This window comes from Lynx canadensis, chromosome B1 (genome assembly GCF_007474595.2).
Source record: "Lynx canadensis isolate LIC74 chromosome B1, mLynCan4.pri.v2, whole genome shotgun sequence".
Taxonomy (NCBI): domain Eukaryota; kingdom Metazoa; phylum Chordata; class Mammalia; order Carnivora; family Felidae; genus Lynx; species Lynx canadensis.
This window is the reverse complement of record NC_044306.2, coordinates 130,642,201-130,669,628: the sequence shown is the minus strand read 5'-3', so window position 1 is coordinate 130,669,628 and position 27,428 is coordinate 130,642,201. Positions and strand designations below refer to the sequence as shown.

The 27,428-nt window shown below is 34.4% G+C and overlaps 1 protein-coding gene across 2 annotated transcripts in view; it reads left to right on the top strand.

The window, feature by feature from the left end:
• CCSER1 (coiled-coil serine rich protein 1) overlaps window positions 1-27,428 on the top strand; it is an 848,536-nt gene that overhangs the window by 643,678 nt on the left and 177,430 nt on the right. For both annotated transcript variants that reach the window (XM_032592937.1, XM_030313430.1), the window contains exon 9: window positions 18,016-18,093. In XM_032592937.1, coding sequence (XP_032448828.1) covers window positions 18,016-18,093 — 78 coding nt within the window. The remainder of the gene's footprint in view (window positions 1-18,015; window positions 18,094-27,428) is intronic.

Here is a 27,428-nt window from a genome sequence, read left to right as displayed (position 1 = left end):
TTTATGAACTTACATATACAGACTTCATAGCTAGTATTATAGACAGCATTATTGTAGACAGTATTATTGTAGAATTGAAAATCTGTTTATTTTACAATGAGAAAATCTCCATTTACAATGAAAATTGGTATTCTAAAACCTGACCTTATAAACATTCTTTTGAAAGGATACTTAAATGGAGTGTGAAAATGCCAAGCATCAGCTAATAAATCTTTGTGAGAATTTCTCGTTATATGCAATTTTAAATGCATCGATCACTCACAAATATAAAACCTACAATAAATAGATAATATATGATGAGACTCCTTAAATCTCATCCAAAATCTTGTTTCGTGAATGAAATTGAATATGGTAAATATTACCTCTTTTATAGCCTAAGTAATCTTCACACATTATTTGAATGGATTAAACCACCTTATCTTTTTCAAAGTATATCAGTACACCAATCAAAAGAAAAAACTGGTGTATGTTTGTCAGTAGGAGTACATGGCCTTATATTGGAAGTGCTAAGGCAGCAAATACTGCAAGACAACTAATACTTGTTTAAACTCTAGTTCATTTTATTGATTCCTCACCCTTCCCCCCCCCCCCACCCACAAGAAAGAAACCCTGGCTGCACTGTCCATTGGCTTCATCTCTCCCTGTCCACACCACTTCCTCTTTTTTCTCTTACTTCTCAACCTGCTTCTTCTGCTTGTTTTTGCCATTTACTTCCTTCCCCTTCCTGATTCTTTCCTCTCTTTCTCTTGCTATTCTTCCTCCTATATGAAGTAGTAGTGATGGCTTTTCTCATACTTACAAATACCAATGATGGTTACATTTATTATTTATTTAATGCTTTCTATGCGCTAGGCATTGTGCTTAACATTTTACTGTATGAATAGAGTTGATAGTCCTTGGGATTCTGCTGTGGACTGAATATTTGCCCCTCCTCCCAATTTATGTATTGAATTCTAACTCCCCAACGTGATAGTATTAGGAGGCAGAGTCTTCAGGAATGATTAGGTCATGAGGGCAGAGCTCTTATGAGTGGAATTATGCCTTTATAAAAGACAACCTCAAAAGATCTCTCAACACTCCCACCATCTGAGGACACAGCAAGAAGTTACCTTCTACCAGGCCTTCATCAGATACTAAATCTGCTGGTGCCTTGATCCTAGACTTCCCAGCCTCCAGAATTGTGAGAAATAAATTGCTGCTGTTTCTAAGCCACTGTTTCTAAGTATTTTGTTCTGTTATAGCAGTCCAAATAGAGTAAGACAGATTTGTTAGAAATTTGTGTGTGATTCCATTAAAATTGTACTGTAACAACTTTGAAATTAGATTAAAATTAAGAGACTAATGAATTTAGGTTAATAAATGTAGATTTAAAATCTATAAAGCTGTGTGTATCCACTTGGAATATATAGTCTGTTTATGCATACTTTGTTCCTATGTTAATTTAGATGTTTTACTAAAAATGGGGCCAGTATACAATACTGCAGGAATAAGTGTTAAAAAGAGAGTTGAAAATGGAACAATACTAAAATTGTTCATAAATTTATTTAATGAGTTGTTATTCTTTGAATATGCTTGCTGTATTATTTTCTTTGCATTGGAACACCAACCATAAAGTAAATGGTCCTTCATAATAAACTCACTAGATGTTACCATACACACCAATGACATTTAGGGGTGAAAACCGTCTTTTTGAATTATTAAATTCTGTATTAAATATTTTACAAGAGATTGGTAACATTGAACTGAACCCAAACTAGCTTGATCTCTCTAAGAATAAAGAAAGTTGCAAGGTTTGCTTTGCTCAGTTCTTTCAAAAGGTTAAAAATATGTAAAAATATTTGCATTGTAATTGCAGGAATCAAATTAGTTTCACTTTATACATCCAAAAAAGGTGTAATGTGTAACTTCTTTACATTTTAAATCACAAGCATCTTGAGCCAAGTGAAAAAGGTGAAATAAACATACTTTAGGCTTTGAGTGAAATATAATAATAATAATAAAGACAGTTTGGAGAACTTATCAGATTACTAGAACAGAAAGTAATGTTTGTTCTTCCTGGATCTTATAGTGCCCTGGGGAGTGGTAGACCAGATAGACAGACAGCCAGAGACCAGGTCATAAGGAACCAAATAAACAATGCTAAAGAGTTTTAAAGTTATCTTGGATTTGGAGGAAACCAATGAAGCAGGATCTGTTTTATTTTAGAAAGATCAGTTTGACTGCAACGTGTAGCATATAATAAGTGAAACAAAACTGGAGGAGAGAGTACTGTTAAAAGATTACTGCAGTGATTCTGGAGAAAAATTATGAGAGCCTGGAGTAAACACTGGCAGTTGAAATAGAAAGGAAGGGACACGTTTGAGGTTGATTTAGGAGGATGATTTCTTGGATTTGTGATGGTTGAAATTGGGATGCTAAGCATCCAGAGTGACTGCTTTATTGAGAGCTTCTATAACAATGATACCTTTTACTGGTACCAGGAATCCAAAAAGAAAAAAAAAATGTTCAAAGATGACAAGTTTTATTTACAATATGCTGAGATTGTGGTACGTGAGAGCTATTCATGTCAGGTGGACATGTCTAGCAGGCAGTTTGGCCTATGGAATAGACTTTCAAATGATTTGCGCAGATTTTATAACAAAATGAATGAAAAGGGTAGATGTCATATTTTTCATAATTTTGATTGGTTGTGTCATAGCTTTTCTAATAGCTTTAATTGAAGCCAACTTCTGTTCTTAAGCTCTGGAATCATTAGGATTTATGGAATATCCTCAAAATTAAATATGTTTTATTAACTGGTATGAATATAATATACAAATATAAATATAATAGACAAAGTAGAAAATGGAAAGTTAGTGTACATATGTCTAGTGTTATTTATTCTCCTTTGTTAGTAAGCAAATAAGAGCTAAAATAAATATCATTATGTTTACTAATCTAGCCAATATTTTTTAAAATAGAAATTCAGTGCTGGGAGCATTGCTGAAAAACTGGTACATGTATATCTAGTGTCTTTTTTTTTTTGTAATTCTTACAGTCTTTTAGAATACAATTAGCAATTTCTGCCATGATCTATAAACATGTCCATACTATTTGATTAATTTTATTCTCACAATTTATCCTAAGGAACAATTCAAAATACAAAAAAAATAGAGGTGTATACAAAAAGTGTTTAATATGGTTCTAAATAGGCTCAATATCCTTAAGATTTAACAAATAATGTAATATCAGCAAAATGCAATAGTATGTGTCCATTACAGATTCACATGTAAGGAATGGAGGATGAAATTAAAAGTTTCTTTAGACCTTGAATCCTGGAGTTTTTTTTTTTTTCGTTTTTACTGAGAAAACTATTAATTAATAGGATTTTATTTCCTTTTTCATTGAACTAATTATACTACTTGTTCTGAACCCTAAATCATATTTACATATCAAATCAAAAACTTATTTTTTATATTTACATTAAACTAGAAAAGAATGAAATACATCCTATAATTATAGAATAATGCAATTGTATCCAACAATTTGAATATTAATAATAAATAAAAATTGAAAATAGAATGAAGAGGAGAGGCAAAAATATTAATAATAAATAAAAATTGAAAATAGAATGAAGAGGAGAGGCAAAAAAAAAAAGGATAAGCATACCACTGTCATAACATTTCATGATAGAGGACTACTAGATAATATCTAAATCTGACATGTCAAGAGATAGAGCTTTAAACATATCTGGGGCACCTGGGTGGCTCAGTTGGTGAAGTATCTGGTTCTTGATTTCGGCTCAGGTCATGATCCCAGGATCATGGGATCAAGCCCCACGTCGAGCTCCAGGCTCAACGTGGAGACTGCTTAAATTTCTCTCTTTCCCCCGGCCTCTCTCCCCCACTCGTGCTCTCTCTTTCTAAAATCAAAAAACAAAAACCAAACACATCTCTGAAAATTAGTGATAATTAGAAGAATTTAAATATTAATAATTATATAGTGAGTGAAAATTGAAGGTTTAGAGAAAGTGGGAAATAAATCATGCTAGTTTTTCACAATTTTCATTGAGGTATCATTGATGTCTAAGTGTGATGAATTTAAAATATAACTTCCTCTACTTATTATTTTAACTTCAAAAAGGGATAAAACAGGAGTGTTTAAATCCATAAGTAGGACCAAGGTGAGAGGAGAATATTTTCACTTTTAATTTTATGCACTTTTACATGACTCGTGTGGGGACACTTAAAGATATTGCATCTGTAATAAATTTTTTAAAAATTATTAAAGTTGCTATTAATATTTTTTGATATTAAAATGTTTATTACAAAAAAGCTGAGCAGAAAATAATATACAAAACAGGCACTGTGGTTGATAATAAATAAAACAGATACGCATAGTAGCCAATATGAAAGTAATACACGTATGCATAATATGGTTATATATCTTTTAATATTAAAATTTCACTCTTGATATCTTGATTTTTAAGTTGAAATTTTAAACATTAAAAAAACAGTAAGCAAAACTGGACTTGAAAGCTGCTACTTTTTGATGCTACCACTATTTATTCAGTTTTTGGAAATAGATATTTTTGGGGGGATTAGTTTTCTATTTCCTTGCCTTTGGTTTTGGCTTTCTCTTTATATTCCCTAGATTTCTTGATTACAAATGTCAGAAAGACAGTTTGGTCTACCTCAAACTCAAAGGGGATTTATTAAAAGTTTGACTCATGAACCCAAAAAGAAGCCTAAGGCTGGGCCCAGGAGTTAACTACAATTAACAATTCATATGATAGTAACTTTCATTCTCTATGTTCATCTCTGCTGTTCTTTGATTTTCTTCTTTTGTCCTCTCTTTCTCTCTCTCTCTTTCTCTCTTTCTGTTTATTTCTCTTTCTTGTAAGTTCCACTGTAAACTTGACCACCACTACCTCTCAAATTTCACAACTTTTGATCCAAAAAAGATCAACTTATTTTTCGTACTTCTTGTACCAAAATTGCCAGAAAAGTTCTGTAACCTAGCTTGGGAAAACAGGTCCACTTCCTGTAAAGCAGTGAACTGTGACAGAGTGATCATATTGCATTACCTAAGTGGGAGGTTCCCCGGAAAGAATGGATGTGTGAAGAGAGTAATGCGAAGTTCTAGTTAGGAAAGATGGTGGGGTGGCTTAGTTGATCAAGCATCCGGCCCTTGATTTCAGCTCAGTTGTGATGTCAAGGTTCGTGAGAGTGTGGAGCCTGCTTGGGATTCTCTCTCTGCCCCTCCCCCACTGGTGCTTGTTCTCTCCCTTTCTCTCTCTCTCAAAATAAATAAATAAACTTAAAAAAAATATAGCTCTTACTTGAATCTGGAAAATGTATACGACTCTTCCATCTTGCCAAAAGCATTTCTTCTAGACTACTGCATTACCCTCCGAATTACCATCTTCTCATGCCTTCCTTAGCTCTATTTTCTTCTCCATATAGTAGCCAGAATAATGTTGGCTAAATACAATTGAATTGCACTTAAAATTTCTGTGGTTTCTGCTGAGCTCAATATAGAAGTCAATGCTTAGCAGACCTTATAATCATCTGATGCCAATATATATGCCTCTTGCTCACTAGGTTCTAGTCACACTGTACTTTTCCCAGTTTCTCAGAAAAAAGGCCTGTGTTCCCGCCTCCTCCCCCAGTTCCCCAGCTTTGTCCCATCTCTTTCTGAAACAGTCTTCTGCTTGCTGCCTGGACGTGTCCTTGTCCCATAGATTTAACCTTAAGAGCCATGTCTTCAATAAGACCCACTGTGTCACCACATACAATTAAAGGGCATCCTGCATGTTATTCTCTGTCTCAACAGCTCAGTGCTTCCCTTTATATCACTTAATATTTGTAACCTTAGGCTTATTGGAAACCTATCTCCCCTATGAACTATAAGCTGTGAAACAGCAAGGAAACAATATCTGTCTTACCCCTTCCTCTGTAAGAAGAGCATTGTGTTTGAGAGAGGCTGCACCCTTTGTGCCCCCTGCACAGTTGTGTCTCATTCGGAAGCTGGGTTCTACCATGGCTCACAGTAACCAACTGGCAAAATTGTTCAGAGGAATTGCTTTATTTGTAAATGATTTTATTTATATTTTATATATACAAAATAATGAATATATCTTAAAATAAAATTTTATTGTATTTGTAATGACAGAGCAAAGTCATAGTTTAATTTGTGTAGTTAAATGTACTATAATTACTGGTAGATGAATTAATACCCTATAGATACTCTTTAAATACTTGGAATCAATTAATAAGTTATACGTACTCATTAAATATTTAGAATCAGTTAAGTCCAGCTTTAAATGCCTTTGCCTATCATTTCTGCTTAAAAGATGAATAAACAGACATCCAAAGCCACTAAATAATTCCTCCAGTCACATATAATCCTTCCAGATTCTGCTACATTAGATTTTGCAGTTTAGATAATACATCTGTAGGGTTATATTTTATTTGTTTTAATTTTTTACCTTTGCTTTGAATGTGCTGAAGGAAATCTGAAGGATAATGCATTTTCTGGTGTTGAGAATGTCTGGAGTTTGCCGGTAAAGTTTGATCTGTGTCTACAATTTGTCTGGTGAGGTTTGATTCATGACATCCACTGTTTTCTAGCTGATTGTTGACCTGTAATGCTGTGCTGATTCTGCAAGTCTTTAGTGATCTTCTTCTTGTCTCCCTTATGCTTGTGTTTCCTGGATGCTGTCATCAGCATATTGTTGTTAATGAACAACTGCCTTGAAGACTTTTATGTCACTTCTCAGTTTAAAAAAATTCTATATACATTAAAATTAAATCAATACCATAAAATAAAATGCTCATAGTCCCCTAAAGCAAATCTTTTCTTCAAAACAAGAATCCTGTTTTTAAACCCTAATGGTAAAGTGGGAAGGGTATTCTATCCTGACCTTCTGAGTAAAAATATCGAGCGAGAAAAAGCTAGAACAGTCTTTTCCATACTTTCATGGTGTCAATCTTAATGTTGCTGGCGGATTCCTGTGTTTAGTGATGAAGGGCTTGCTTTTTTTGTTCTTTGTTTTTCTTTGTTTTTAATAGGAACAATATTCAAGGTTGAATTAAGGTTCTGTGGTTCTAAAGTCAACACTATCAGGACTTTGCTAGAACTTCCCAGTAACTACATTGAAAGTCCATTTTTCCAAATTGATTCTGTGTGTGTGTGTGTGTGTGTGTGTGTGTGTGTGTGTGTGTGTGTTGGAGGCTTAAAAATTGCAACAAGAAACATCCTTGTTTGTCCTCCTGAATTCAGAACTAATTGCAAAATGGAGGATTCAGAGAAATTGACTTATAATGCAGTATAAATCTCGATTGAAATGCAGCCATATAAGCTTCCAGTACATTCTTATCTGAACTGAAGTGACCCCCTGGAGTTGCTGACACAAATGGGAAAATTGCAGACCTCTGTCACAGGGCAGGAGTCTGTAAGCTTAAGTCTAGACAAGCTGAAATTTCATCTTGTAGACCGGCCATGCCAGTAAGAAGCAGAAAATGTTTATTTATTCCAAGATCACCCACCAGTTTATAGATGAAGGGGAGTGAGTGAGAGGTGGGACTTCCACTAGAAGTCCCCTTCTGCAAATATGGACCAAGGGGAATGGAGGGTCCCCTAACAAATAGAAGATGTGTGTTATAGACCAGGATGTTGTTAATAAGGGAACGTTTGGGACTTAATACATCAAAAAATTCTCCTGGGCCCTATTTCCTGTAGTAGACAGTTCTCTGTTCATTATTTTTTCTCCTAATTATCTTCACTGAAAGAATCAGTTTATTAATTTCTCACTCAAACTATAAAATTCAGGCATGAATGAGGATAGAGTACATAAGCTTTTCTTGAAAAAAAAATTAGGGGCACCTGGGTGGCTCAGTCAGTTGAGCATTCAACTCTTGGTCTGGCTTGGGCCATGGTCTCACAGTTTGTGAGTTCAAACCCCACATCAGTGCACTATCAGTACAGAGCCTGCTTGGGATTCTCTCTCTCTCTCCCTCTCTCTCTGCCCCTACCCCACTCTCACTCTCTCTCTCTCACAAAATAAACATTTTTTTAAAAATTCTAATCTATTCTTGAAAATATTTCTCACTTGATGTTATAGCATCAAATCCCTCGACAAATTTTAGGATTTATGCCATTTCTTTAATCCTCACTTTTGTGTCTCTGTTTCCTTTCTTCTCCTTTTCTTTTGAACAGCCTAGAATTACCAGAATAACCCTTTAGTTCATATATCACTTCCAAGCTGTCCCTGCTTAAATTTATATACCACCCAAATGCCAGAAATTTTACTGGATTTGTCATGTCACTAATATTAAATGCCCTAAAGCAAATGTTTCTGCAGTATGTCAGCTTTACCAGCTGGTCTGTGATGAATCCTCTCAAACCTCATGTATCATTTCTCCTTCTCCTACTTCATTTATTCAAAAAAGTATCCAGTACCTAGAATGTGCAAAAAACTACAGTAGGCTGTATGGAGTCAATATGACTCTAAGTAGACATGACCCTTGCTGTAAGGAATGTACATGGTAGTGTAGAAGACAGACAAACTATAGACAAATACCAAATAAAAGAAATAATTGACAGTTTTAAATGAGACATTTAGTGAAAAGATTAAAAGAGAACCACCTGGAGATGGGAATCTGTTTTAAAGATTATATCTGTAAAGCAATAACACTTAATATGAAGAACATTCCAGATGGAGGAAATATTATGGTAAAAGTTCAAGTGCAAAAATCTCAGTCCACTGAAGCAACTGCAAGAATATAATTATGAGTCATTTTTTTAATGTTTATATGCTTATTTATTTATTTTGAGGTGGGGGAGGGGCAGAGAGGGGAAAAGAGAGAGAATCCCAAGCAGGCTCTGCACGATCTTGCAAACCTCAAAATCATGACCTGAGCCAAACCCAAGAGTTGGACACTTAACCGACTGAGCAACCTAGGCACCCGGAGTATGAGTCATTTGTGCAAGGCGAAAGCTGATATGAGATAAAGTTAGCATAATAAGGGCCAGGAGAGGCTGGAGCTATACATCATGATAAAGGTTTACTTTTTATTATATAGACCAGAACTGTTCAATAGTAATATAAAACAAGTAGCAAATCGTAGTCATTTATGAAATTTAATATTTAAAATACTTTTTTTTTATTTTAGTGGGGAGGTGCAGAGGGATAGAGAGAGAGAATCTTAATCAGACATCATGCTCAGAGCAGACCCTGACATGAGGCTCAATCCCATGAACCTTGGATCATGACCTGAGCAGAAACCAAGAGTCAGACACTCAACAGACTGAGCCACCCTCAAATGCATTTTATTTAACTTAATGCCTTCCAATGCCCTCAAACACATTTTATTTAACTTAATATATCCAAAAAAAGTATCATTTAAGTTGTAATAAATAGAAAATCATCCATGAGATATTTTATTAATTTTGTTTTTGTATTCAGTCTTCAAACTCTGGTGTGTATTTTACACTTACTGCACATCTCAATTTGGACCACCCACATTTCAAGTGCTCATTTGCCACATGTGTCCAGTGGCTACCATACTGGGATAGGATATTAAGTTTTAAACAGAGTGATGCAATCCAAGTTACATTAGCAAGTTACTTTGGAATGGAGAAAGTATGGGTGAAGACAGGAATACCAGTCAGGAGGCTGTCATAGTTTCCTTTGGCTGCTGTAACAAAGTATGAGAGATTGGTCAACTTGAAATAACAGAAATTTATTTTCTCTCTGTTTTGGAGACTGGAAGTCTGGAATCAAGGGGCCAGGAAGACCATGTTCCCTCTGAAAGCTCTAGGGAAGGATCTTTCATTGCCTCTTCTAGCCCCTGGTGGTTGTTGGCAGTCCTTGTTGTTGCTTGACTTACAGATGCATCATCCCTCTAATCCCTGCTTCTCTCTTCATACGGCCTTCCGTATATCTGTGTCACTGTGTCCCAATATCCCTCCTCTTGTAAGGGCACCACTCATATTGTATTTATGACTCAACCTAAAATCTCACTGTAACTTGATTGCATCTTCAGAGATCCTATTTCCAAATAAGGTCACACTCAAAAGTTCCAGGTAGAAGTGAATTTTGGGGGACACTATTCAACCCAGTACAGACGCTAATGGAATAAAAGAGAGTGGTAGCTTATGCACACTGGGCACACATCTATGCTCCATCTCCCTGCTTGTCCCTGGGTAGTGGACCCAGAGTAGTGATCATAGCTATAAAAAGAAGAAATGGTTGTGAAATATATTTCAGAAATGTATTTAGCAGATATCTTGAATGTGGAGGGAGACCAAGCTCAAGTAATCTGGGTGACAGTCCTTAAACTTCTCTCATGACTTTCTTGATCAGTCACTAAATGTCTACTATTTTTAACCCAGGACATTTGTATTCCTAGCTTCTAAAGGCATCTAACTCAAAGACATTTCCTTCAAGCTCCTCTTTATGAGGACTTAATTAGCTCCACTTTACTGAGAAGAGTATTAAACTAGAAGTAATGGATTAGCCTGTCATATGCACAAAATAAATGAAATATATATTTGTTTAATATACCATTAATGAAACTATACTGGCATTTATATATATTACAGTATGCTCTCTGAAAAGAAGATCTGAATACCAGAAGAGTATTCTTAGAACAATTCTTGTTGGGAAAAAAAAATCCATATGCTTTACATCTAGAATAGTGAATATAGTTATCTGGGTACAAGTATCTCCAGTGATTTCTATCTTGAAAGATATAAATTCCCAATTTACATTTTTGTTCTTATCTTTTTCTTAAATGAAGTAGCTGAAACTCTGAAATCTGGGTGTATTTTCAGTTTGTATAATGTCTTATGGATAATGAGCTCCATAAATTTATAATATGCTGTGTAACGGTATGTAATCTTCTTGAGAAAAAAATCATCTCCAATGCAGTGTCATAGTGGGTTGTTGAGGATGTCAAACAGTTTAATAGTTTAGGTATCATAAAAGTGAATGAATATAAATATGTTATTTAGATGTTTGTTTTATTGATTTACCGGGCATATCCTCCTTCTGTTTGACTGTATATTTTGGCCTATTTTAAAAAATATATAAATTTAAAATAACCGCCCTGTCCCTTTGCCCTTTTCTGCAACTTTTTCAGACTTTTTAATTGTGTTTTCACTGGTGTGGTGATAAAAAAAAACAAAAAACAAAAAAAAAAACAAAGAATCAGTAACAAGTCAGCTGCTAACATTTGTGAGAGTCAGGGCAAGAACATAAAATGGGGGGGGGCTCACAAAATGTAAGTCAAAATGTTAAAATTCTAAATTTGGATTTTAAAATGATAAAGTAAAACATGTTCTGTCCTTCTATCTTGACAAACATACTTTGCTAATGACTTGGAAAGCCATGTTCCAATTATAACCTTTTTGGACTCCATAGCATTCTGTGCAGCACCTTGCCATTAGGGGGAGTCAGCCATGCCTCTAGCTTAACCTACAACCTTTCTACCTAGGGTTCTGTCCCTCCAGCCTTATGAACATATGTGTGATCAACCCACTGAACACCCAAGCTCTACACCAAATAGCTATCCTGTGGCCACACCTTGGGAGACCCTCAGGAGGACCTGGTCATGTTCAGAACCAGGCAGTGAATTCTAGGCTTCTGGAGTATGGTGAGAAGGGAAAATATGGGCTGTGGTTAGGAAGGAAAAATTTGGCCTGTGATTGTGGCACTTACCTTATCACCACAGAATACCCTCCTGATGGGCAGAAACATAAGAAGACAACCAGAACAGGGTACTCTAATGAAAACATTTCTTACCTAATTTGAAGGACTATATTGACCAATAGAGCTATTTAAGTATATAGCTAATACTAATACCTCTTTTTTAACCTCTAGTATCTATTGGTGAAATTGGATATGAGTACATAGGGACTCTTTGTGTTATTCTCCCTTTCTGTTATATGTTAACAATTTTTAATAACAAAAAGTAAGAAAATAATATTAATAGATTTTAATGCTGTCTTGATGGTTCCAAGAAATTGTATGTTCTGTGTGAGGAGGTTTGATTTGCTTGGTCACTGCTATGCTTGTTTCTAATTCTACTGATGTCTCTCAGTGGAATGCTCTCATTAAAGGTGGGTGAAAATAATCAATGTGATCTCTTTAACATAGCCTTTGCATTTCTGAGCTCATCTTTGGACTTGGCATTATTAAGCCATCTCAATGATTTTGCCTTTAGTTTTTTTCCTTATGTTGATTTAAATATTGTATTACTGACATTGAAGTCCATTATAAGATGATGTTCAAATTCTTTTTGATCTACCTAATTTCTAGTTTAAACGGGACTCAGAGCACTTTGTGAATTTTCTTGTGTTGAATTACATTGTCTTTCAATTTAAAGGTTAACTTTTCTCCACGTACCTGACAGCCTTAATTGGTAGAGCATGTGACTCTTGATCTTGGAGTCATGAGTTCAAGCCCCATGTTAGGTGAAGTTAGCTTTTCTCCTCATTTCAATACTATTTCTCTTTTCATAACCTTAACTTGTAGATCCATGATTTAGGACCTAAATTCAGGAGTATACTATTGTAAGTGGTCATTATGTCCTTTTTTAAATTATTATTTTATTATTTTTAACATAATCATTTTTCCAACACAAATCTATTCTTCACCGTACTTTTTTTTTTTTGAAAATTTTGGATAATAACACAGATGCTTTTGTGTTTCTCCCTTTAACCTTATTGTATATGTTCGTGTAGATTCAAAAGCTGCATGTAGGCCCTCATGTTCTTTTTTTTTAAATTAATTTTCTTTTATTTTGAATTCATAAAAGTCTGTGTAGTCAATTAAGCTTATAATTTAAAACACAAACATACACAAAAGCACACACCCCAGAAATGACTCTAACAGCTTTAGCATAATCATTTCTAGATTATTCTGCTTGAACTGATTGATAATATCATTGCTATCAAAAGGATTTCATGCCATTTCAACATTTAGTTTTTATTTCAGTTTTGCTTTTGCACATTTTGTTTCCAATTTTGTTATAACTTACTATATTAACTTTATCATATAATTCCTAACTCATACTTCAAAATGCATTTCTGGTTTTGCATATTTATAGTATGGGGTTTCTATGGAATTACAGCTTTTGTAGGAAAAACTGTTAATTCCTAAGCGATCTCAAATCACAACAAAGAAAAATGACTCAGTAGAGTCTGTAAGACCATATACACAGGGCGAACATAAAAAACAGTTTTATTACCATACTAGATGTTTCGCAACTATACATTTGGTATGTGATATGCAATATGTGAACAGCAATACTGCTTGTAGGGTTTTTCAGCATAGGAATATCTTTATAGAAAGGACAAGGTTTTGGAGACAAGTAGGGGAAGTTTTCATTTTGGCTGTTCCACTTACTAGCTTGTGTGACCTTCAGCAACTGATTTCAGTTTACTATGTACCAATTTCCTGTTTAAAAAAATACTCTTAATATGAGATAAAATTATTTGGAATCTAAGCACACATATGTTTTATTGATCTTACATGAAGAAAAAAAACAAGGGTGTGTTTTGTTGAGTATTGATACTGTTATTACTTGGAATGGAAAACATAAAGACAAATTGATATTTTGTCAACTGTATAGATTTATTTAGAAACTTTATCTTCCAGGAGTTGAGTTGTTTCAATTCTCTATCCCTCTGGGAGAGTTTAGAAGAAGAAATTACAGTGTTTACTTACATAGGAAAATGCAAAAGAAGAGTCACATTAAATCACACGTGTAAATGAATTCTGTACTCTCTGGCAGACTCCCTTTACCACTTTAGTCTTCTACCTCACTGTTGTCCCTTTCATAGTCTACCCTTAGACAAACTCGAACTAGTAGCTGTTTATGTACATCTTTGGCACAGTCTCTCTGACTTCTAAATATTTGCAAACGTTTTGCCTAAGAGAGGACCCTCATCTCTTCTACTCCAAGTTGGCTAATAATTATTCATTTTTCTGGTCTTAGCTGGGGTGTCAGTAGCTTCTCCATTTCAAGTATTTAACTGTCTTATATGTTGCTTCTACAGTGCATAAGTGTGCACGCCCACCCCCTCCAGATCTCTCCAGACATCTCTATAGTTCTTTTATTTTATATTTTGAATACTAATTGCTTTTTATATCTCTGTCTTCCACAGTGGAAATTTCATTATTAAAGAGGCTATACATTTTTAAAAAAAAATTTAATGTTTATTTATTTTTGAGAGAGAGACAGAGACAGAGACAGAGAAAGGGGGAGACACAGAAACCCAAGCAGGTTCCAGGCTCTGAGCTGTCAGCACGGACCTGACTTGGGGCTCAAATCCATGAACTGCAGGATCATGACCTGAGCTGAAGTCTGACGCTTAGTCAACTGAGCCACCCAGGTGCCCCAGAAAATGCCATACTTTTTTTTAATGTTTATTTATTTTTGAGAGACAGAGTGTGAGTGGAGGGGCGGGGGCAGAGAGAGAGGGAGACACAGAATCTAAAGCAGGCTCCAAGCTCTGAGCTGTTAGCACAGAGCGTGATGCAGGGCTCAAACTCAAGAACTGTGAGACCTTGACCTGAACCAAAGTCAGACGCCTAGCCCACTGAGCCACCCAGGCATCCCATAAGCTATACATTTTTTCTAATACTTTTTTAAGTTGTGGGGCGCCTGGGTGGCTCAGTAGGTTGAGCGGCTGACTTTGGCTCGGGTCATGATCTCACGGTTTGTGAATTCAAGCCCCGCATCGGGCTCTGTGCTGACCGCTCAGAACCTAGAGCCTGCTTCGGATTCTGTGTCTCCCTCTCTCTCTGCCCCTCCCCTGCTCATGCTTTGACTCTCTTTCTCTGTCAAAAATAAATAAACATTAAAAAAATTATACTTCTTTAAGTTGAGATGTGATTTTTTTTTTTATTTGAGTTTAGTTGACACACAATGTTACATTAGTTTCAGGTGTAAAACTTAGTGATTTGACAAGTTCATACATTATGGGGCTATACATTCTTTTTTTCTTTATGTTCCATTTACCATGAGCAATACCCATAATATGCATTTAATAAAAATTATAGTTGAATGAAGGAGTATAAATACATTTGCATCATGAAGGTGAAATGTCTATTTCTCTATACCAAAATCAATAATTTAAATAAAATCTTTTATTATATCAAATCAGTGTGAAATTAAAAATACATGATGATGCTTTATTTCTATTCCACTGACATATATATATATTTTATGTTAATACATATTTATTTTTTTATATAAATAAAATTCAGCAATCTCACCATCTGGTAATAGCCATTTTTGTGGTATATTTTCTATTTGATTGTGGTATATTTCTATTTTCTATTTGTTTTCTATATTTCTATTAATATTCTTTTTATCTCATGTTAAATTTATCATTCATAAATATCCATCAGTCTCTCAGAAATGCAAAAGCCCCATGGAGAATTATCTGCCCATAGCTGTCGAGACTTTATTTAATTTTGAAATTTTATATTATAGAAATTGATTATAAACTTTCATAAGTTTTCTTCCTACTATTACACTAAACAAAATATTTAATCTTTAAGTGTGCACACCTAAGTATGTGAGAAACTTATAATTTATTCTCCCCATTTGAATATAGTGTACAAGTGCATAGATGAAAAATAATTCAAAAATGACATATTTGTTGTGAAAATGCCGTCAAAAGGAAGTGGCAGTGAATTGCATTAGAAATGTCTGTTTTAATGTCCGAAACTAACTATTCTTGATGTAGAGATTGTTTGTTTTGCTTTGATTAGGCTATTGGTTATGAAAATTGTTGAATATTTTTGAAAATTCATGAATTGAATGTTCTAAGTGTTACAACTCAGACCAATGAACCAGAGTTGACCAATACTTCTCACTCCTCTCTTCAGGATGGGAGGCCTTGAGAATAGAATTGTGAGGAAAGCATAATGGAAGATTTGCTCTCTATTCTTCCTTGCTTTTTGCATTAATGCATAGTCTCTAATTCATGTGCAAATGTTTGTATGTCTGGAAATTTATAACAAAACTTGCTTTTCCAATACTTATTACTCCAGCCTGTTTCAAAAACAGATAAAATTTTCTGAACAGCCCTTCAATGATAGCAAACATTATTGCTTCCTCTGCTTATTACTACTTCTCCCTGCTCTTTTTCCTCAGCCCAATATAAGTCTAAATAAACACAACTTGTTACTTTTCCTTTTACATTTAGTTTGGAAAAATGTGGCCACATTTTCAGTTATCCTTTTCAAACAGTTAAAATCTTACCTCACTTGCAAGACATCTTTCTGAATTACCTAATCTCCATTTCATTTTGGTCTGAAAAGCAGCACTAGAAGTTTTGTGATAGGGAAGTTAGAAGTGAAATAATTCAAATAAAAATGTTTATGTAAATTATGTATGTGACTTGTTATATAACTCTGATTACTTGCAAATCTGAGGAAGAATTAAGGGAAAGAGAAAGGGGTTGGGCAGGGAAAGGAAATGGAAAGGAAGGGGAAGATAGAGGAGGGGAAGGGAGGAAAACAATCTTCTTAGTGAAGTTTGTGATGACCACCATCCCCTTCTGGGAAAAAAAAAAAAAAAGATGAATTCAATCAGTTTATATCCTTAAGCTATTATGCAACTTTTATTGAGCATTCAAAGAAAAGAAAACAAAAGAAATTATCCTTTAGAGCAAGTTAAAGCAAAAACAACCTAGTAGAATCACATAAACTTATTTGGAAAATTTGTCAAGTTATTATGCTTTCTACAGGGTGCCTGGATGGCTCAATTGGTTAAGTGTGCGACTCTTGATTTCGGCTCAGGTCATGATCTCACAACTGTGAGATCGAGCCCCACATCCAGTTCTGGGCTGACAGCACAGAGCCTGATTGGGATTCTCTGTTTCCCTCTCTGCCCCTCTACTGCTTGTTCTCTCTCTGTCTCTGTTTGTCTCTCTCAAAATAAATAAACTTCAAAAAAATGTATTACCCTTTCTAAATTTTTTTTTTAATTTTTTTTTTTAATTTTTTTTCAATGTTTATTTATTTTTGGGACAGAGAGAGACAGAGCATGAACAGGGGAGGGGCAGAGAGAGAGGGAGTCACAGAGTCGGAAACAGGCTCCAGGCTCTGGGCCATCAGCCCAGAGCCTGACGTGGGGCTCGAACTCACAGACCGCGAGATCGTGACCTGGCTGAAGTCGGATGCTTAACCGACTGCGCCACCCAGGCGCCCCTACCCTTTCTAAATTTTATTGTTCTCATTAAAAATGGGTGATAATAATAGCAAAAATCCCAAGATGAGGTTTGATCATATAAGTACAGCACTTTCATATGTCTCAGGCATGCAGTAAACACATTACATAACTAAGCTCAAGATCCTTTTTTAAGTGACACATCTAGAAATGAGAAAAGAAGTCCCCAACCAGAAGCTCAGTCAAATTAGTAGACCAGAATAAGTGCATTTGCATTTGAGATATGAAATCCCAAACTTCCTTCATGTATTACTTCCCTTACTTATTTATAACAGGATTAGTTTAGTGTCACATCTTATATAGATTCCCAAATGTGTTGATTTCAGAAAGAGAGAATTAAGAAGGAAAAAACCTTGAAATTAAAAAGAAACTAAATGGAATCCACTGAGTAGTAGTATGTTTTGGATTTTAAATGGAAATGCTCTGAAACTAGATCAATAAAATCCTATCAATTTAATTTACAAAAAAATCCAGCCAATAAGAAACATAATACAATGCATTTGGTCTTGGATTTAAGCAATCCTGGCTCTCTAGTCTTCGACTGAGTGTCTATCTCAGTGGTTCCTGTACTAAAAGATGCCAAAGGTGGAGGACTTATGACCTGAGAATTAAAGTTATGAATATTTAGGCTGTTATGCAAAGCACCAACAGAGCAAAGTATGCATGCAGATAATCATGCATTGTACACTAATCAAATTTTAATAAGTGGGGAATATTATTGTAGAAGCACATGACTTACCAAAAATGTGTTTTTTTTCTTTTTTTTTTTTTTTTCATTTTGCAGGAAAAAGTCCAGCATTTACAGAAGGCTTTTGCTTCAAGAGTAGATAAATCCACACAGACTGAACTTCTAGGCTATGATGTAAGTAGCTATATAAAACCATTTTTATCTTCTTTATTGGTATTCAGACCTCCACAGCTTATTTACCTCTGTAGCTGCTATGTCCATGCACTGATTTAATAGGATTTAGTGGCTCACCATTCATCTTTTTCTCTTAAATAATCCCCAAATACCTTCTGGAACTGAAAAAGATAATTACAGGCACCGACTAGCATACCAATGTCTTCTTATTTTTTTTAAACTAACATCTCTAATATAGTCTTTTGAATTAGTAAATTTGCAGACATGTGGAAGATACATACTAGAATGCAAGAACAATTTATCTTTAAGAAAGTACTAATTTATTTGTTAACAGTTTAATAAAGTTATGTTCACAATCACCATGGGCCAGGCACATCATTTTTACATTCTGGTATGTGAAAAGAAACACAACTTTGTAGAGAAATTTACTATTTCTAAATAGTAAGCTAAAATACTGTTTTAGCTTTTTAGCTCCAGTGCAGGCTACAGAAAGTAATTTAATTGAATGTTAGCATTTTTTTCTTAGTGTGAAGTACTTGTTGAATTGTCAAAATAGGATTATAAAACGTGTTGATACAAGATTGCTTCTAGTAACACTGGATGATTTTGGATAACTTAGATTTACATTCCTATCTTTTCTTAAATGAAGCTATAAAGTTTTCACTTTGCCTAAGTTCATGACTTTAAACTTCCTTTTGATGAACCTATAAAGAATTATCTTCTTTTTCCTGTATCTAACATTTGTAAGAGCTCTCTCTTCTATTTAAAAAAAATGATATTATTTTTAGCACTTTATTGACAAGTAAAATTAGAACAGAAGTAATTTTAAGTTGTTTGATGAAAGTTTTTAATGATAAAATTTAAGTTTATCCTCATGTCCTATTATATGAAATGACATAAATATGAATGGTACTTTTGTGTTGCCTTGCAAATTATATTGATATATTTAACATAAAGCTACTTGTGTCTATTAGGAAATAAACTAAAGTTTTGAATTGCACTGCAGGTTGTTTTCCACTATTTATATATGTTATTTTTTAATTAAAAAAACATTAAAAGCTATGCTTTTCTTTTGAATTTTTCTGTTACATTCATTTTAAGATATGTTTATTATAGAACCCTAAATATTTTAGATATCAGTATTGTGACTACACTTCTTGCTTAAATACCAATGTTATATATTATTTAAGTGATGTGAATATTTAATTTTTTAAAGTAGAAATGATTTCTAAGTTCAAAGAGGATTTAAGCCACAAGCATTTTTAATGTTTATCTCTTTTGAAGGAGGTTTTTTTTTCCTGTTTAAAGTTTTTTGATGTGTATTATTTATGTATCAATACCTAGGATATAAACTCAGTATGTATTTTACAAATACCCTTTATCTTTTTAAATCTGCTAGCCAGTTGTCCAGTAAGGCTAATAAATAAATAGGTTCTATTAAATTGTATTCCAACATAACAAAATTCTAAGTTAACTGAGCACCAGAAAACTGAAGTCACTTGTTCACTACCACATGAACTTTGTGGAAGTCTAGTTATTATAAGTAATGTATTCTTACACAAGGAAAGAGGAAAACACGTGTGTACTGGGACTCAAATATTCCACTTTACTCAATAAGGAAATGATGTTTGGGAGACTTAGTTTCAAATTTTGAAAGAATTGAATATAAATATAGAATGTGAGAGAGCTATAGCACAATTAGTGACTGCAAGAGAGAAATAGTTGCTAAGAGATGAATGGTACCTGTGGGGAAATAACTAAGCTGTCTTGTATTTGCCTATCTATTCCGATAACGTTCTTGTTTCTATGAGATTTACTATATCAATGCTACATCATTCTCTCAACTGTAAATAAAAATTCTAAATAGAGCCATGAATGTAGTTAATCCTTACTAAATGTTCATTGTTTCTGGCTTCTTTTTATATCTAACAGTGAGAGTTTAATGTATTTTACTGTATTGAATAAAGGCTAAGAATAATAATTTCTTGGTAGTGAGTCCTTTCAGGATTCCTTTGTTTAAGTGTCTCGTATGATTTAGGTAGTCATTAACATAGAATAATAATCTGTTCTAAAGGTTTCATATTTTACTTTTCCTGGTGATAGATTCTAGGATATAATCATCAGAATCAGAAAATCAGTCACCAAAGATATGCATATAAACCTCATGCCACTACCTGGATGTAACTGTAATAGTAAACTTTGGGGCATTTTGTATGGAAAAACAGGGAAGGGAAGTATTTTAAATAAGCAAATTAGATGTAAGTAAAGCATTTTAAATGTGATGAATTGTGTGACTGTTGGGAACATATGACTCATCAACAGTGTATTTTTTTTCCATGAATAGGATATATTTTCTATACTTTTCAATATGTATTTATACACTTTTCACTTTTCATATGTGATAACAATAATTATCATTTGACGTATAATACTTTTCTCAGAGAATAGTCTGAAATTATTCTGTTTTCTCATAAATACACATATTCACATATATACATACTATGTCTACTTATAATATGCAATAGTATTTTTCAGAGAAAAATATGAAAAATCCTGTAGAAATCTTACACATTATGAATGATTCTTATACTCTCTTTCTTGCTTTCTAACGCTGTCAATATTAGCCACAAATTATACTTTCCCGATCACTGTGGATCATGTTCCAGTGACACAATGTCAGAATATAAGAGACTACAAGTATCCTTTAATATAATTTTCTTGGGAAGATAGCTGTTGCTACACATCGCACTTAAGATAGGAAATATAATTCCTGAGTGACATTAATTATAATGAAAACTATGAAAAGAAATTTCTGAAAATCCGCTACAGCGAATAAGTTCTAAAATTCATATAATAAACTACTTCCATCCTGTAACAGATTTATCAGGAGATTTGAAACTAATGTTAGTGTACAACGTGCTTTGATTTCTAATGCACGTGACAAAAAATATTTAAAAATAAATTCAGAGTGTCTCAGCAAGGGCCTATAAACACAATAGTTCTTGAGATGATGAGGGAGATTGTTAAATAAATGATGAATGTGTCTTAAATAATCAATGACAATTTAACCTCTTTCACTTTCCTGTGTCTACACAGGCTTAGTTTATTGAAAGATCAAAGAATAATTTCTTAGGTGTCACTTGTGTTATTAAAACAGGATAGAAGATGGATAGATGTAGTCAAGTAGCAATGTTGGCAATTACAAGATTACATTAAGAGTTAGGGATGATTTTTCTGGTTACATCGACTGTATACATAAATGTTTCAGCATAAAACATACGCTGTCTGTAAATATTTTATAGTTTGAACTCCTGCAAACAACATTTTTGGATTAAATAATCGGGAATGAATAACCAAAATGCAGTGAAGATCTTATATTCTAACGGGGCAAAAATTCAGGTACTTTAATTAATTAGGCATCTTTATAGCCAGGTTTTTTTCTTTTTAACTTCCTTTTGATGTTTTACAGGTTATCTTTTTACATGTGGCTGATTTACTTTAAGTGTAAATTTTCTTTTCAATTAGAGCTTGAATTAAACTCAGAACAATCCCAGGGTCTCCAAAGAAGTCTTCCTTTAATTAGCATATGTTTTATATTTCTATTTAATAAGAAGTGTTTCTTAGTATTGAACTTGCAATTTTTTGTTCAGATTTCTTTAAGAGTTTTGATGTTATCAAGTATTTCATCAAATATTATTAATCACTGTTAGTCTTAATATCCTTAATGGTTTTCATTTGGCCATTTAAACTGAATCGTGGCATTACATATATTTTGTCTGTGTCACGTATGAGTGAAGCATAACTCAGTTTGGAAAAGTATGATCTTGCCACTGTGTATTTTTCAAATATTTTAACAGTTTCCAAGTGGTGGGATTTTCTTTATAACTGAACTTTCCTATGTATATGCTAGGAAACTAATATTAATACTAGTTGCATTATGAATACACATTTTGAAAGAAGAACTCAGTGCAGTTGTCTGTATATTTTCAATCTATGCTTCTTTTCTTAGATTTTATTTTGGAGGCCCTCCTGACACAGTTAATAGTGTACAGGGAATTCTAACAAATACGGAAATAGTTCATCATATAAGGAGTAAGAATGATTAGTTTTTACCATAACTGTTTTGTTAGCTATGAGACAGAGGAAGAGAGTATTTTGTGTGATGCTACTATATTATGTCAGCCTATGGATTAAACCTAATTGTGAGAATTGCATAATTATCAATTAGACATTCTCATCCAGCTGCTAATAAGCTCTTGTTTGTTAAAGCTATCTATTTTGGATCCATCATTGCTATTATTTTTCATAAACTCAGTACTTCTGATCATGTCAGTGTGCCTCAGCATTTATAGATGAGTGCTTTCACCCTACATACTTCATTTACTTACATTTACTTATATCAAGTATTTCTGTTTATTTTTATAAATTAAAAAAATCAGATTTAAAAGCTGATATATCCAAAGTTTTTTTGAACTATGGTTTTTCATATTACATTAAGGGTCACTTTCAGACAAAACCATTGGTTTAAAACACAAGAAATATGATCATCTGCCATAGGGACTTATTAATATTTAATGGAGGAACCAGTGGTGAAGTTTTAAGGGCATCACATTTGAAAATCCATACATGGATTTATTCAACAAATATTACTAAGTGCCCCCTGGAAGCCAGGCTCTGTTCTAGGTGCTTGGAATACCTCCTTTAATCAAACCACACAAATATTTGCTTATTGAGCCTACCTTTTTTGACAGCATACTTATAATAAATAATAAAGTTCAGTAAAGTATGTAGTGTGTTAGTAGGTGCTAAGTTCAGTCTAAAAAGGAAAAATAGCACAAGGAAAGGATAATTGTGAATGAGGGGTTGAGGGCCAAGACTATGATCAGAAATTTTAAACAGGGTGATCTAGGCCGGTCCAGGGCGAGATGTGAGGCTTGAAGGTGGTGAGGTGAAAATCACATTTAGTAAGAAATCCTTTTGTGATTATGCTCCTTGAATACCCCTCAAAGCCCCTCGGTCAGTAAGAACAAATGCTTTGTCTTTGCTGCAGCCCTAGGTAAGAATAGTTGGCTTTGTTTATAGGTCATGTGGTATGAAAAATTGCATACAGTACCATTAAACTGTAGAATCAGACTCCATGCATTGAGACTCACACGAGGGGAACACAGACCCCCTGAGGGAACAGTCACATGGGCTCCTTCTTTCATAGCCCCTTGGCAGAAGCACTGAGAAGAAAGCTAGGTCCTATGAGCCATACCATGTAAATTGCATTGCTTTTCCTCATTCTTTTCTTGCATACACTCTGTCCACCTCCTTCTCTCTCTCTCTCTCTCTCTCTCTCTCTCTCTCTCTCTCTCTACCAGTCTTCTTACAGCTTAGGCAGAGTTGATTTTACATACTTTAATTGTATAATTAGACTTCATTGTATACCAGCACATCACATTTGTCAGAGGTGTACCACTAAAGGAAACTGAGCTGTCAGCACAGAGCCCGACATGGGGCTCAAACTTGTGAACTGCAAGATCATGACCTGAGCCAAAGTCAGACACTTAACCAACGGAGCCACCCTGGTGCCCCGATTATGTGTATTTTAATATGATTAAATCATACTTATGCAACTATTTGTTACTAAACTTTGTTATACTTGGTATAAATTAATATTAATATATTTTCTTTTAAAGGCAAAAGTTGCACTGACTCTAGAAACATTACATTTTCCGTATGCAGAAATCATAAAACAATATATTCTAATTTGAAACAGTAATGACAAATTTTGCCATACCATAAGTATGACAGTGTTTTATTTTTTCCACTATACCTGCTGATGGCATTTCTGTGTTGTCATAGTTGAGCCTTTGTTTCATTAGGCCATCAGATTTAATTAATTAAATTAATTTATTTTTTTGTTTTCCTGTGAGATTCACTATTCTCTGACAACTCTCCCACTTGTACTTGATTTAGCACCACAAATGGATAATATCTATAAAGATCATTAGCCCTCATAATGATCTTGCTCCATCAAAAAGTTTCTCAAGCACTTGACTTATGCTTTGGGAACCGGGGATACATAGAAGGGTACGGGGATGGAGGGAGTAATTTTTCTTTATCCTTCAAATTTCTTGGCTGAGAACCTCTGTAATAAAAGAGAGATTAAAAGAAGAGAAACGAAAGTTTAGTAATGTATAGGCCTCCTATTATACGCAGGCGATACCTAGGGAAATTAAGTTGACTCCTGAGATGGCCCAAGTCATCACCTTAAATGCCATCTCCAGCTAAAGACCAAAGAAAGATGTTGGGGGTTGGGGAGGCCAGTTGTGGAAGTTTACCAGTGGGAAGAGCACAGTGAACAAGGGTAAGGGTGTTACGCAGATATAAGTCTATGTCTTCTCTTTTGATAAGGGTTTCTAGAGATTTGGTCATCCCCTTTTCCTGGTACAGAAAGAGAGATACCCTTTCAAATGGAGATTTCCCTTATAAATATAAATAACCTTTACAAAAGGGTAACTTCTACTTGATTTTCAGAGGTTTCCCTGTGTCTGCAATCTCTTAAAAATTACCAGTTCAAGTTATGCCGAAAAGCATATTTGGGCTGGCAAATTCTGCTTCCCTTCAATTCCACCTTGAAACTTCCCCAAGAAGTTTCACAATCCAGAACCTGAGTTGATACATTGCTCCAATATTTCACTGAGCCCATGTCTGACTCCTGAAAATAGATCACTTCAATTAACTGCTATGTCTCATTTTAGGAAGTGGTCTTGCAGATGGGCTCCCAAAGTTAGTCTTATATTGTGCTAGCAATCAGGTATTTAATAAGAGGCATGTCTATGGAAAAAGATAAGCAAAGTTTAACAATTAACACAAACTATAATAATGCAGTTTGTGAGAACAGGGTGGAGGTAGGGGGCAGCCAATTGAGATTTCTATATGTCAGGTTCAAATCATCTTTCAAAGTTTGAATATCTCTGATGCCATCAGGTGTTAAGGTGAACTTTCTGAGTGGCCTACATATCAGCAGGCACAAAAGGTTGTCCATATGCGCTGTTGTGATGATTTCTCTTAAGTTTATATGAAGTTGTTCACATTCAATTCGCACAGCTTTGGGAAAAGGATAGGTTTTTTGTGTTTTGTTTTGTTTTGTTTTGTTTTGTTTTGTTTTGTTTTGTTTTGCTTTGCTTTGTTTCCTCTCAGTCATTTCAAGTTAGAATGGTGGGAGAGGGATGTCTGGGTGGCTCAGTCTGTTAAGCATCCAACTTTGGCTCAGGTCATGATCTCACAGTTTGTGGGTTTGAGCCCAACATCGGGCTCTGTGCTGACATCTCAGAGCCTGAAGCCTGCTTCAGATTCTGTGTCTCCCTCTCTCTCTGCCCCTCCCCACCTTCTCTCTCTCTTTCACTCTCTATTTTTTTTTTAATTTTTTTTTTTACGTTTATTTTTGAGACAGAGAGAGACAGAGCATGAACAGGGGAGAGGCAGACAGAGAGGGAGACACAGAACCGGAAGCAGGCTCCAGACTCTGAGCCATCAGCCCAGAGCCCGATGCGGGGCTCAAACTCACGGTCTGTGAGATCGTGACCTGAGCTGAAGTCGGACCCTCAACTGACTGAGCCACCCAGGCGCCCCACACTCTCAAAAATAAATAAACAAACATTAAAAAAAGAAAAGAAGAAGAAGGGTGGGATAAAATTGGAAATTAGTTCAGAGAGTTGTAGCAAAATATTTGAGAAAATTGTTAGAATTTAGGATTTGGTCCAATTTACAGGTAGAAAACAACATTTCTAAGACAATAAATTGGACTAGAATCTAATATCCACAAAGTTTTACTACTGAAACATAATTTTCTCTATAATCACCCTTATTTTTGCCAAAATAATCACAGTAGGACTAATTTGTTTGCAAACTAAGTTTAGTTTCATTAAACTTGACCTGATTATGTGCAGGAAGAATAGTGGTTGAATATGTATAAGTTCCTTTGAGGTCTACTTTGCTGGAACTTTCACAGGGAATTTTAGACTGAACTTTTAAAAGCCTTGAGGATAGGAAGCCAAGTGAAGGGCTCACCGTCAGACTTTGCCTGCAGAATCTAGAGATTTGGATTAATTTCTCTCTTCTTGAGGTCCCAGAGATATCCTATGGCTTCTGCACCATCCAGAAAGTGAGCTTTCTTAGTCATCTGGTAGGACTGCTGGGATCGCTGTAAGCAAAACACCAGGCTGCTTTTCCAAGGAGTGTTATCTGCTTCATGAAGTGAGACTTGGTTCCTTGAACCTGTTTGGTCATGTTTAATTCTATGCACATTCTCAAGGGATCAGATAGGGAGAAAAAGTAATTGTTTCATCTGTGTTCACAAAGACATACTTACCAAATTGCTGTAATTCATACTTAGCTTACTAGAAAAGAAAAAAAAAAGTTTCCTTAAATCTAGAAAAAAACAAAACATTAAAGAATCAACGTTGCAAACAAAGTCATAAGAATTCGCATTTTCATGAGTTTATTCAGCACCATGTTATTCTTGTTCTGCTTGGTTTTCTATTACTTGAGTCAGTTCTGGACATTCTTACCCAGTTCAGATTAAACCTATGTTCAGCAATTAATGTTCAGTATTTTATCTTATTTGCACATGATCTAGATATTCAATAAATTTACATCATTCAGCTTAACTCAAGAAAACTCTAAAGGCAGAAGTTACCTAAGAGATTTGGGAAACTATTTCAGTAGCTATATCATAAACACATAATTGTTGCTCAAAAGTTCACCTAAAAACTCTTATTCCTCTTACATCTAAATCACTTGCTCCCAACAGTTATGCTTAGACTACTCACAAAATCTTTGTGAGAAATTAGGCAAAGTCTGTCATTGTTGTTTTCTTACCGAAGAGCTTTGTAACAGAGGTAACATGAACTTCTTTGACCTAGGTAGAATAAAAATTGTATACCTGAATTATATTTGTTGACAACATTGAATACATGTCTATTTTTATTAAACCAACAAACTTCACTTAGCTTTTATTTACTGCAAAAAAATCCAAGATCACATGAATTTGAAACAAACATTTGGGTTAGTTTTTATATTTTTGACTTTTAGAAATAATTTATATAGTGCATATTTTAAGCTATTTAAATAGAGTTTTTACAAATTAATTTTAGCAATAGCATCCAGAGGTTAATTTAAAAAATCACACATTTTACATCATATATAGACACAGGTAAACATATAGGCTGACTGAAAAAGAGATCTTATAGCTAAAATTTTAGCTATGAGTCAGGTACAACACTAAACTCACTAGTTTATAAGAGAATATTTGGATGCAAATTGTGTTTCTGGCACTTTACCAGCTC